This window comes from Myotis yumanensis, unplaced genomic scaffold, assembly GCF_028538775.1.
Source record: "Myotis yumanensis isolate MYYU_CA2020_CCGP unplaced genomic scaffold, mMyoYum1.0.hap1 SCAF_5, whole genome shotgun sequence".
Lineage (NCBI taxonomy): Eukaryota > Metazoa > Chordata > Mammalia > Chiroptera > Vespertilionidae > Myotis > Myotis yumanensis.
In genome coordinates, this window is record NW_027223756.1 from 28,245,579 (window position 1) to 28,258,914 (window position 13,336).

At 41.5% G+C, this 13,336-nt stretch overlaps 2 protein-coding genes across 2 annotated transcripts; both read right to left on the reverse strand.

Annotated features, from left to right (window-relative positions):
• Nucleotides 1-930: 930 nt before the first annotated feature.
• Nucleotides 931-6,596, reverse strand: PCDHB14 (protocadherin beta 14). The gene has a single exon (XM_070414780.1). The coding sequence runs from the start codon at nucleotides 4,618-4,620 to the stop codon at nucleotides 2,224-2,226; it is 2,397 nt and encodes a 798-aa protein (XP_070270881.1). The 5' UTR covers nucleotides 4,621-6,596; the 3' UTR covers nucleotides 931-2,223.
• Nucleotides 6,597-6,602: 6 nt separating this feature from the next.
• LOC139010393 (protocadherin beta-12) lies at nucleotides 6,603-10,424 on the reverse strand. Its single transcript, XM_070414781.1, has one exon. The coding sequence runs from the start codon at nucleotides 10,215-10,217 to the stop codon at nucleotides 7,821-7,823; it is 2,397 nt and encodes a 798-aa protein (XP_070270882.1). The 5' UTR covers nucleotides 10,218-10,424; the 3' UTR covers nucleotides 6,603-7,820.
• Nucleotides 10,425-13,336: the final 2,912 nt, after the last annotated feature.

Consider the following 13,336-nt stretch of genomic DNA (forward strand, 5'->3'; position numbering starts at 1 on the left):
ATATGTTAAACCTTTTTATTCTATCCTATGTTTCTAACCATCTTCTTTGTATTTTTCATCTTATTAACTCTCTGAGCTGCATGCTGGATAAATTATATTCTGACTTCTTTCACTTCATGAATTCTTTATTTGGATATATCTAATTTTCTATTAAAACTTTTATTCAGTTTCAAATTTTGATTATCATATTTTTCAGTTCTATTCTGTTGTCTTTTAACCTTTCAAATTTATTTTCTATACATCTTTAAATATAACTTTACTTCAATTAGAGTGATTAGCATATTATGGACTGTGTCCGATAATGAAGATATTTGAAGTGTTTGCAAATTTATTTCTGTGTTCTTTTTTCCCTCCTGCTGGCTCTCACTCATAGTGTCATGTTTCTTTGTGTATGCAGTTATTTTTGTGTTAAAGTTAACTAAAATTATTTATATAATAGTTCTAGGCTTAGAATGAATAAGCCTTCTTCATAGAAGGTCTGCATTTGGTTCTATTAGGATCTGTCACCTTAAATCAAAATTCAAGTTCAAAGCTGATATTCCACACGAAGGATCACCCACCTACTGGTTAAGATGTGGTTCTTAGGGATTCATATTTATTAATGTGAGGGTCTTCTATAAATTTCTTAATTTGTTATGCTTCTCCCTTATTATATAAACCATCAAAATAGAGGCTCACATTTCCCAGGATTCCAAGTGTTCCCAGGGGAAAAGTGGATATGGGGCTCATTTATCTTTTAAGGTTACTTTTAAATAGTAACTGTGACCTGACAATATATGTGCTTTTTTAGGTCATTATTTTCAGTGGAAGTGTTGGTCTACACAATCTATACCATCCTAATTAAAAATGTAAAGTATCACTTGGTATGTCTCAAAATTACAAGTAAATTCTTAGGTTTCATGGGGTTCAGGGGATTGATCTTCTCAAGAGCATAGAGAAATAATATCTATTTTTAGCAACTGATCAATACTAAATCAACTTCATAATGCTGCAATCAATTTGAACAATCTCTTAGAAGAGACAATTTCGGTCATGGACATTGCTATATTTCTCACTTCTCACTGCACCCTAATCCTCCTACATATAAACACATGTCTCCTTTCCTACATCTGTTTCTTCTTCTCTCCTTCCATTATGTTTATTTATATATTTGTATTTTCTACAAATATGGTATTATGTATTATATGGGTACATGGCACTGTACTATACATCCAATGTCTTCCTCCTTTATTTCATTAACAGTGTGGATTTTCATTTCAATTTCTTAAGAAATTTTTTCACCTGTACTTTTCTGCTGGAGGATTGTTTACTCAAGATAATACCATAGACTACATTCTAGTTAAGTAATAAACAATATAAAATAATACAAATTTAAACTAGCAAACAGGGTATATTTACAGAAAACAAAACAGGGATATAAAGTATCAGAACATTGTAAGACTCTTCTCCCAAATCAGCATCAGCATCAACAACAATAAAGAAAAGTTACTTAAGAAATCAATAATTTCCAATGTGGTCACTTTTATTTTGTCAAAAAGTAAAATCTCAAAAAAACACTTTACTATAAACTAACAAAAAAGGTACTCTAGTACTGAATACAGTAAGTTAGCATTTTTAATGTTTATAATGAAAAGTTTTCAAGGAGAATAATATGATAAAATCCAATTTCTTTTCACCCAGATTCAGCAGCATTTAAAATTTTTGCTTTAGCTATGCTTTAACGAAATGTCTAGAAGTAAATTAAATATATTGTGGCATTCGCTCTTAACACATTAGATTGCAACTCCAAATAATCAACAACATTGTTTTGCATAACAATCTATTACCACAAAAAATGAGCAATAACTTCTTTAACATGCCATTTTTCAACTTTTAAAATTGATTTGAGAGAGAAACGTCGATTTGTTGTTCCACTTATTTATGCATTCATTGGTTGATACTTGCGTGAGTCCTAAAAAGGAATTGAACTCGCAACCTTGATGTATCAGGATGACTTTATAACCAACTAAGCGACCTGGCCAGCCCAATATGCCATTTTTGACAAAATAAATGAAAAAACAAACAAACAGAAAACACACAAACTAATAAAGATTTGTAAAGCAAAATGCAAGAGCTTCAGGAATAATACATGCAACTACGGTACAACTGAAATCCACTATAAATTGGCAAAGTATTACCAGTTTGCCAAGAATAATGAAAGATTAAATGTTTAAAATAAAAATTTTATTGGATGTTGAATCCAAAGCTATTCCTAAAGTTCTCATTTTCCTCTACATTCCTACCAGTGTCATGGACTGGAAGATTGGGAATAATTGGCTTCAGAAATTTAAACTCATCTGTCCCAGTACCTCCCATCAGACACACCTCATACTGGTAGCTCTGGGACAGGGATCCCGTACCGCTGACGTCCACCAGGTGGCCCGGAAAGTGGCCCTCAGGCACCGAACAGCCACCCACCCAGGCGGCCCTGCTCCGCCTGCACAGCCGCACCGCGATGAACGCCAGCACCGAGAACAGGAACAGCGACGACACCGACGCCAACGCGATGACCAGGTACACGGTCAGCGGGTCGGCCTGCGCCTGGTCGGCCGCCGCTTCCGGCAGCGGCAGGTAGGGCTGCGAGAAGCCATCCACCAGCAGCACGTGCAGCGTGACGCTGGCAGACAGCGCGGGCTCGCCATTGTCCTTGACCAGCACCAGCAGCCTGTGCTTGGCCGCGTCGCGCTCGCTCAGCAGCCGCGCCGTGCGCACCTCGCCATTGTGCGCCCACACGCCGAACAGCCCGGGCTCCGTGGCCTTGAGCAGCTGGAACGACAGCCAGGCGTTCTGGCCCGAGTCCGCGTCCACCGCCACCACCTTGCTCACCAGGTAGCCCGGCTCGGCCGCCCTGGGCACCAGCTCGGTGCAGGGCGCAGAGCCGTTCTGCAGCGGGTACAGCACGAAGGGCGCGTTGTCGTTGGCGTCCAGCACCTGCACGCGCACCAGCGCCTGGCTGCTCAGCGCGGGGGACCCGCGGTCCGTGGCGCCCACGCGGAACTCGAACGCCTGCAGCGCCTCGAAGTCCAGCGCCCTCAGGGCGAACAGGTGGCCGTTGTCCGCGTTGATGGACACCAGCGAGGCCAGGGGCAGCTGCGGGTCGTGGGGCGGCAGCAGCGAGTAGGTGAGCTGGGCGTTGGCGCCCGCGTCTCTGTCTGTGGCGCTGACGCTGCCGATGTGCAGGGCGGGGCTGTTGTTCTCGCGGAGGAACAGGGTGTAGGAGGTTTGGGTGAAGGCGGGGGCGTTGTCGTTGACGTCGGAGACCAGCAGGGTGATGTTGTGCTGGGTTTCCAGCCTGGGGGTCCCCATGTCCGTGACGGTGATGGTGATGTTATACTCCTCCCTCATCTCTCTGTCCAGTGCTTTTTCAGAAACCAGAGTGAAAAAATTCTTAAATGTTGGTTTCAGGATAAAAGGGAGATCATCTTGAATAGAGCAAACCATCCTTCCATTGTCCCCAGAGTCTTGGTCTCGAATACTAAAAACAGCGACGACGGTCTGTGGCGCGTTTTCTGGAATTCTGTTTGTAATTGATGACATGGTCACTTCCGGTGCGTTATCGTTTATGTCCATTACTTTAATCAGAAGAGTGCATTTTTCCGAAAGCCCCCCACCATCTGTTGCCTGAATATTTACAGTGTAAGACTGTATTACTTCAAAGTCCAACCTAGATATCAAACGAACTTCACCAGATGTTGGGTTGATTTCAAATGTCTTACGAATATCTTCAGATGCATGGAAAAATAGGTAAGATATTTTCCCATAATGTCCTGCATCCAAGTCCTTAGCAGAGATGGTGATTATCCAGGAGCCAATGGCTGTGTCCTCTGGGACCTGCACCTCATAGAGCCTCTGCGGAAACTCAGGGGAGTTGTCGTTGATGTCCAAGACCTCGATGAGGACCAATGTTGTCCCAGACCTGGGTGGGGACCCACCATCCAGTGCTACAAGTGTTAATCTGAGCTCAGGCTCCTCTTCGTGATCTAACATTCTGTCTAGGACCAGTTCTGGGTATATCTTTCCATCACCGCTGTCTTGAATTTTAATGTAGAAATGAGAATTGGGGCTAATTTTATAGTTTTGGAGACTGTTGCTTCCTATGTCCAAATCTTGGGCACTCTCCATTGGAAATGCCGTTCCAAGAGTGGTACCTTCTGATATTTTCAAAAGTATTTCCTTGTCCAGGAATGTAGGGGAGTGATCATTTATATCTTTGATGTGCAGCTCAGCCCGGAAAAACTTTAAAGGGTTTTGCAATAACACCTGAAAATGCAGCATGCAGGGCTCTGCAGAGCCGCACAGCCCCTCTCGGTCTAGTCTCTCATTTAGGAGCAAATCCCCAGTCAATAAATTGAGATGCAAATGCCTGCCATTATCATCAGAAATTATCCGGGCCTCCCGGGAGGACAGCTCCTCCACCCCAAGCCCCAGATCCCTTGCCAGATTGGCCACAAAAGAGCCAATTTCTGCTTCCTCTGCCACAGAATAGCGCACAGAGTCAGGACCCGCCTCAGACAATCCCAGCAAAACAAAGAGAATTGCGACTTGCCTTTTCCGCAAAGCGAGCGCTCCTCTGATCGCCATGGTTCCTTCAAGCAATCTCCTTTGTGGAAAAATTTAAGTTTAACCCTAATTTTGGAAGCCGAAGCTCTGATTTTTTAGAATAAGTAAACCCTGGAGGGTGTAGAGCCCTCCCGGCAGCTCTGAAAGTGGAGCTCCTTACTGCCTCTCTTGAATGAGTTGACTGTTCTCTGTTCCCTTGAATAATGGCGTCCACAGTGTGGTCCATGCACTGTTTTCATCTTATCCTGCAGCGCCACCATGTGTCTCTATGGATTTTTTTTTCAGTAAAAATTGTTTTCTCTTTGAAGAAGTAATTCATGAATACATCTGGAATACTTTAAAGCAAATCCCAGACATCATAGTTTTACCTCTAAATACTTCATTAAGTATCTGTAATAGATAAGGACTTTAAAAATATAACTACTGTACCACTATCAAAATCAACCCATTTAGCAATAATTCCTTGATAGAATTTATTCCCAGTCTATGCTTGGTTTCCCCAGTTTTTTTCCAACAATGTTTTTAATTGTTTGTTTGTTTCCAATGGGATCCAAACTCGGTCTATGTAGTGCATTTAATTATCACTGGTTTCAATGCCTGACAAGAAAAATCTATAAAAATGTCTTGAACTGAAGAAATGATATTTTATACAGGCCATCGCTTGACTAATTGCTAATATACTCTCTTCTCAACTCCTGTAAATACTTGAGTTCAGTCAATTATAGTTAGTAACATCATTGCTTTTTCATTTATGTATTTTTAAAAATACACATATAAGGACATGGCATATAAGACAGAGATAACCCTTGTCTTTATGGAGCTCACAGACTAGAAAATTTGGCAGAAAGTAATTAAAATATGTCACAATATATGCATAAAGAATAACATAGAAAGACCTAGAAGGGACATCTTAGACCTCAGAGGCAACACAACATAGTGAATACAAACATGGATTTTAAAACAACAATGTCTACATTAGTATTCTAATCTGCCACTTACTATCTGCTGTCTTGGGCAACTTATAAAATAGGGGTAATGATAGTATTTAGCTCCTAGGATTATTATCATCTGGCATGGTAGGAAGCTATAACACATTATATCTCTTTAAGCTAGTGGTCCTCCATCATTTCCCCACTAAGTACAGTAAAAACAGGAAGTAATCTTAATACTTAACTGATTTATTAATATAGTATGGACTTTTGTTGCAGCTTACATTTAGAGGGGAAAAGAACTTGCTCTTAGCTCCACTTCCAAAAGTGGAAAATTAGAATTTAATTTGTTCCCTCCATTTGTCTTGAATTCAAAGAATAAATAATCAGCCCACAAAGTTCAAAAGCACTGGTAATAAAATCATAGCTTTCAAGATGTTTAAACAGATTATTTTGGACATGGTGGAGCAAGAGATTGTGCTTCCTGGCAATATCAACTGACTAATACCCAGCCCCTCTACAATGTTAAGAAAAAGTTTTAAAATATCCTCAGGATCTTCCTTCTGGCATTCATTCTAGTCTGCAGCACTAGAAGCACTAGAAGCAACCATTTTACTCATTCTCACTCATCTCTTTCCAATGCCTTTCTCTCTCTCTCTCTCTCTCTCTCTCTCTCTCTCTCTCTCTCTTTCTCTCTCTCCCTCTCCCTCTCCCTCTCCTTCTTTCCCTCTCCTTCTCCCTCTCCCTCTCCCTCTCCTTTTCCTCTATACCTGACACATTTTGGCCATCTACACTTTCTTTCCACAACATATAGGCTTTAGATTTTTTATAAAATTTATTGGAAAATTCCTATTCAAACAGTAAAGGTTTTTTACTCTATAATGTAGTCAATTCACTAAAGGCAAGAATGGTTGATTTGTTCCTGTGTAGCATGAGACAACTCATCCTTCGATAACAGTTTGAAATGTTTAAAACTAGAGTATTAAAGGACTATCTTTTGATACTTTTCAATTATATATATATATATATATATATATATATATATATATATATATCTGAGTAAAGTGGATTTCAAGCTTGGGATTGCTACCCATTAGTAGGTCACTAAATCAATGTATGATGACCACATTTGAAAATGAAATAGAATGAAATAATACAGGCAATTTTAGATTGCATCAACAAGAAATTTGAGTGTTATTGAAAAACATTTCTTTGTATGTTACAAAGAAATTATGTTATATACAATATAATTTTTCTATTGACTATAATTGTTTAAGTTTGAAAATCAGTGCCCACTCTGTGTGTGTGTGTGGGGGGGTGTGGGTGTGTACACAGGAGACAAAAAATTATACACAGTAGCACCCAAGCCCGATTTATGCTGTACAAGATATTATTCAGGTGCCAGTTTTCAACTGGATTGCATTATAGCTTTGGAACATTCATGAGACATCTGGAAGATTATAATTTCATATTCCAAGATTCTATGAGTGGTCACAATGTCAATGTGCCTTCACAATCATGCTCCAGAAAGAATAATGAAGCAATGCTAAAAAAATTGACCTTTCTAAAAAGTTGACTACACTCATGCTTGTATCATAGGACATGAATTTTCATGTATATTTTCAATAGTAATAAACCTTTTTAAATGTTAACTAAAATGCAGTGAGATGTTAAAGAAAGAAAAGTGGCATTTCTGAATACAACCATGATTAAACCACAAGAAAAAAGCAAAAAAGAAGAAATGCTTGAACACTTTAAATACTTTGGAAGGGGTCTGCATTATTTTACCATAAGCCTAATTGTGGGTGAAAGTTCAATTGCAGAGAGGGTCAGGGACAAACAGTGATTTGGTATTGTTATTTAAGGAGGCAAATTAATTACAAATGATTAGAGAATAAATCACCACCTTATTACAACCACAAATAGTGATAAACATTCACTTAAAAGTAAAGGTGGGTAGAACATGCGAAAATATAAAACTAACCTCAGTGCAATTTTTAAAACCCACATATTGAATCCTGGGCGCTGAGGTTCAGTTGATTGAGCATCTTCCCATGCACTGAGAGATCACCTGCTACATTCCCAGTCAGGGCACATCTCCAGGTGGCCGATCAATCTCCAGTAAGGGGCCGAGCGAGAGTCAGCCTATCAATGTTTTTCTCCTTCTCGCTTCCCGTCTCTCTAAAATCAATTTTAAGTCATATTGAAAATACCCACGTAATGGGAAAGGAAACACTGATATGGAAGCGGCACAAAATAAAAATACATCTGGGCTATAAAAGGTAATTATGGTCACTTAATATTGAACCCAAAGATATTGTGGAAGGTAGGATTTTCCTCTATTTCTTTCCCGGGGCACTGGGTCTGGAAGTTAGGGATAATCGGCTTCAGAAATTTAAACTCATCTGTCCCAGTACCTCCCATCAGACACACCTCATACTGGTAGCTCTGGGACAGGGTCCCCGTGCCGCTGACGTCCACCAGGTGGCCCGGAAAGTGGCCCTCAGGCACCGAACAGCCACCCACCCAGGCGGCCCTGCTCCGCCTGCACAGCCGCACCGCGATGAACGCCAGCACCGAGAACAGGAACAGCGACGACACCGACGCCAACGCGATGACCAGGTACACGGTCAGCGGGTCGGCCTGCGCCTGGTCGGCCGCCACTTCGGGCAGCGGCAGGTAGGGCTGCGAGAAGCCATCCACCAGCAGCACGTGCAGCGTGACGCTGGCAGACAGCGCGGGCTCGCCATTGTCCTTGACCAGCACCAGCAGCCTGTGCTTGGCCGCGTCGCGCTCGCTCAGCAGCCGCGCCGTGCGCACCTCGCCATTGTGCGCCCACACGCCGAACAGCCCGGGCTCCGTGGCCTTGAGCAGCTGGAACGACAGCCAGGCGTTCTGGCCCGAGTCCGCGTCCACCGCCACCACCTTGCTCACCAGGTAGCCCGGCTCGGCCGCCCTGGGCACCAGCTCGGTGCAGGGCGCGGAGCCGTTCTGCAGCGGGTACAGCACGAAGGGCGCGTTGTCGTTGGCGTCCAGCACCTGCACGCGCACCAGCGCCTGGCTGCTCAGCGCGGGGGACCCGCGGTCCGTGGCGCCCACGCGGAACTCGAACGCCTGCAGCGCCTCGAAGTCCAGCGCCCTCAGGGCGAACAGATGGCCGTTGTCCGCGTTGATGGACACCAGCGAGGCCAGGGGCAGCTGCGGGTCGCGGGGCGGCAGCAGCGAGTAGGTGAGCTGGGCGTTGGCGCCCGCGTCTCTGTCTGTGGCGCTGACGCTGCCGATGTGCAGGGCGGGGCTGTTGTTCTCGCGGAGGAACAGGGTGTAGGAGGTTTGGGTGAAGGCGGGGGCGTTGTCGTTGACGTCGGAGACCAGCAGGGTGATGTTGTGCTGGGTTTTCAGCCTGGGGGTCCCCATGTCGGTGACGGTGATGGTGACGTTGTACTGGTCCCTGCTTTCTCTGTCCAGCGCTCCCTCCGTTTCCAATGTGTAGTAATTCTTTACTGAAGATTTTAGTATGAATGGAAGGTCTTCTGGGATAGAACAAAGCATCCTCCCATTGTCCCCAGAATCTCTGTCTAGGATACTAAAAACCAGAACCACGGTCTCAGACGAGTTTTCTGGAATTGGGCTAGTAATTGAGGACACGGTGACTTCAGGGGCATTGTCATTTATATCCATCACCTGAATTCTGACTGTCGATTTTCCAAAAAGCCCTCCCCCGTCTGTGGCTTGTATTATTATTGAATATGATTCAACTGTTTCAAAATCCAACGATGCCATTAAACTAACTTCTCCAGACTTTTGATTAATTTCAAATGTTTTGTGAACATCTTCTGAGGCATGGGAAAAAGTATATGATATCTCCCCATTTTTTCCAGAGTCTAAATCCCAAGCGGAGACTGTGACAACCAGTGAGCCTAGTAAGCTATTTTCCGGAATCTTCACCTCATAAAAGGGCTGCTCAAACTCTGGGGAGTTGTCATTAGTGTCCAAGACCACCACCCGAACCAAGGCCGTCCCAGACCTGGGCGGAGACCCACCATCCAGAGCAGTGAGGATGAAGCTGAGCTCTGGCTGCTCTTCATAATCCAGCGCCTTGTCCAGAACCAACTCTGGGTATTTTCTATTGTCTGGATTGACTCTCATTTTAACGTGGAAATGAGAGTTGGGGCTTATTGTGTAGCTGTTTAGAGCATTGATTCCTACATCCAAATCCTTCCCACTTTCCAGTAAGAACACAGCGCCCACAGGACTATTCTCTGGGATCTCTAGGAGCATTTCTTTTTCTAAGAAGACAGGGGAGTGGTCATTTATATCCCTGACCTGGAGCTCAATCTGTAAAAACTGCAAAGGGTTTTTCATTAATACCTGGAAGTGCAGAACACAGGGCTCGATGGAGCCACAGAGCTCCTCCCGGTCCAGCGCTTCGCTTAGGAGCAAATCCCCGGTGTTTAAGTCCAGCTGCAAATGGTGTTTGTTATCATTAGAGACCACCCGAGCCCCCCTTGAGAACAGCTCACCCACATCCAGTCCTAGGTCCTTTGCCAAATTGCCTACAACGCTCCCGCTCTTCATTTCCTCTTCCACCGAAAAGCGCCCAGACTCAGAGTCCGCCCGAGACATTTCCAGGAAAACAAAGAACAGCAGGACTTGCCTTATCCGCAGGGTGCCAGTTCCTCCGTTCTCCATAGCTCCTTTCCCCAAGGCTTCCAGCGGAATCGCTTCAGCTCCACTTCGCAGTTCTGGGAAATGTGCCTCTGCTATGTCCACCGAATCTTAGGAAGGTCTAAGGATTTTAACCTTTTTTTTATTAGCTTCTAGTTCGGCTTCCTTGCAGCTTGTTGGTTTTTTTCTCCCCAGTGCTCTGTGTGCAGTGGGTAACAGTGTCATCAGCGTAGTTTTTCTCCCCACGATATTATCCTGCAGCGCCACCATGCGGCTCCACAGATTTTCAGTTTGCTGAAAGCTACCTAAATACCATTCACATATTGTCCCCTAGAAACAAATGTTGTATTCATTGTGCTTAAGTGATTGCAAATATATTCTATCTTCCATAAGAATTTATTTATAGTCTTTGTAGTTTTTGTTGCTGTTAGTATTTGTTTTAACGCATTTAAGTGTCCCTCCCCACCCTCCCAACACGGAAAGTGCTCAGATTGTGATGAATACAGAAATACAAGATAAAATTCCTGGCCTCCAAGAGTTTGTAATCTTTCTGAGAGGATTGAAGGCCTGAAATAAGGAGAGTATAAATGACGGTTAAACTGAGCAAAAGTCCATCACTACCTGGCTTTCTTTAGGTGGTAAGGGAAAGGGAGAGTGTACATGAGTCATTTCAGAAGTCCGCTCAGAAGATATGAAACTGGCTTAATCATGACATGGGACATATATAGATAGTTGTTGTAGCACAAGAAGACATTTCATTAGATTTCTTTGATATCAATGACTTGTGAACTGGAAGAAATTAAATAAAAGCTATTGGAGTGAAACACATTATGTAAATCTATAATTTAGTTCTAGTTCCTCACAATTTACAAAAAAATAAGTACACAAACACAAACATGTTAGTTTTATTTGAAGCAGAATTACTCCTAAAATTGGTTTCCTTTAAGTTCCCAAGATTTATTCTGGCTACAACTATGGTGATCTGCTTTTTTTTTTTCAGCCCAGAGGGAGGTGATTTTCTTTACCAATCATAGAACAAAAACTTAGTTTCACTCTGATTAGACCAACTAAGATCATATACCTGCTCCTGAAGCAATCTTGTTTCAAGAGGTATAGAATTATAGGTGGAGATTTTAGTCTCAGAATCTGAAGACCCATCTTTGGCCTTTACTTTGTTTTAATTCTGTCTCTGACTGCCTCTTACTAGCTAAAGGGCATGGTTGCTGCATAATGAGAGAGATTCTTTGGAATAGATGCTAGGAGCTCAGCAATAATGTGCACTATAGGAGGTCTCAAAAGTGCTCTCAAGAATGGATGGAAGAGAGATTTAATAAGTTTGCATTTTTAACATATTAAGTACAAATTACATTCTTTGAAAATGTAAGTTAGCTACATGGTTGAAAATCAATCACTACAAAAGGGTAGAAATTTAAAAATAAGTGGATTGACTACACAAAGCTATTCTCCATTCTTTTAAAATACCCTCTGTAATGATAAAAAATAAAAATGGTATAAACTCACAAAGACTAAGAATGTGCAAGTGAACACATATATATTTGATAACAATAAGCAGATGGAAGGGCAGCTGACTTAGCAGTTCTAAGAAATGTCTAAAGTAAAGTTCTTGCATTGGAGATATTCACAATAAAGTAGTGAATTTGTCCCACATTACCCCATTTAGATACAAGTTTTTTTAGGAATCAAGTGTATAAGATGACTGAAGTCAGTTGAGAACTAAACATAAGTTGTGAGTTGACTGTACATATATAGGAAAGTTGAATTCTCAGATTCTATAGGAAAAAAAAAACTTGAGGCCAGAAAATGGAAAATTTATTCAATTGAGGAATTAAATGGGACTATGTCTAGTTTTAGAGACCTCGGGCAGAGCTGAGTGCAAGTATGAGGTGTGAAAGTAAAAATAGAAACATTAAGTGAAAATGTATCCTGCAAGGTGATACAAACAATACTCACCAATTGTAGGACACAAGGCATATGCCCGATCCCCTCCCTAACTCTCTGTCTCACAGAAGATATTGCAGAATTCTAACCTGGAGGATATGAAAGACACAGATAAAAACTTAAACATACTGATATTTGAGGACCTCCCATGGGAGTAGCTATATCCTACATAGTTACATTAGAGCGAAGCCCTGCCATCAACAGGCCTCATATATTCACAAGAGCTGACTGTCAGCACTATGATATCTCATCATTCTTAAATATAAGAAGAGAGACAAAGACCACAAGACATTTGAGGAAATACCTACACGTGACATAAAAAGGCCAAAACACCACAAAAAAGTAACATCAGGAAACAAGCATATATAATAAAGAAAACAGAAGCAAAGTCTTTAAAATGAGTAGTAAAATCTAATAAGAATTAATACTTATTGAGTATTTACTTTTTTGCTACCAATTGTTCTAGTGCCATATATGTGTGTATACCCATTTTATCTTAACAGTAACTGTATGAAGTATGTAATCTTATTGTAACACAAAGAGTAAATTAGGGCTTAAGTGCCCCTTACTAGCTATATAATTTTGGGTAGGTTCTTAAATTTCCTGTGATTCTCCCAGTTTTACTGAATAATTCATTTTTTTGCATAGTGCATTTTAAAAGAATAACTAGATTGATTACAGACAAGAGAAGATATTACATTTACAAATCTATAACAGGATGCTATGAAAAATACTCATAAAACACAAAGAGCTCTTAAAAATAAATATTTGCAAGCCCAAAAGAAAACAAATATAAGAATTGGATGATAAAACAATTGTCCAAGAAGTAGAACAAGAGACAAAGAAAAAAAATAAAGAAAAAATAGAGTATTAGAGATTCAATCCTGGAGATCCAATATTTAACTGATGAGATTCTGGTTAAAGTGAGAATGTAGAAAATTCAAGGGGGAAATTGTGAAGGAAACAACAAGAAAATTTCTCAGAATTGAATGAGGGTCTAAACATTAACGGGGTACACCCATGTGGCCAGAATAATAAATAGCTAACACTAAGGAATTTTCAGAAATCAAGGGGAAAGTTTCCAATGCATCCACAATGAAAAAAAAAATGGATTGGCATTAAAAGAGATAGGAATCAGAATGGAATCAGAAGAACAGCAACTGTATATGCTGATCAACTGAAGG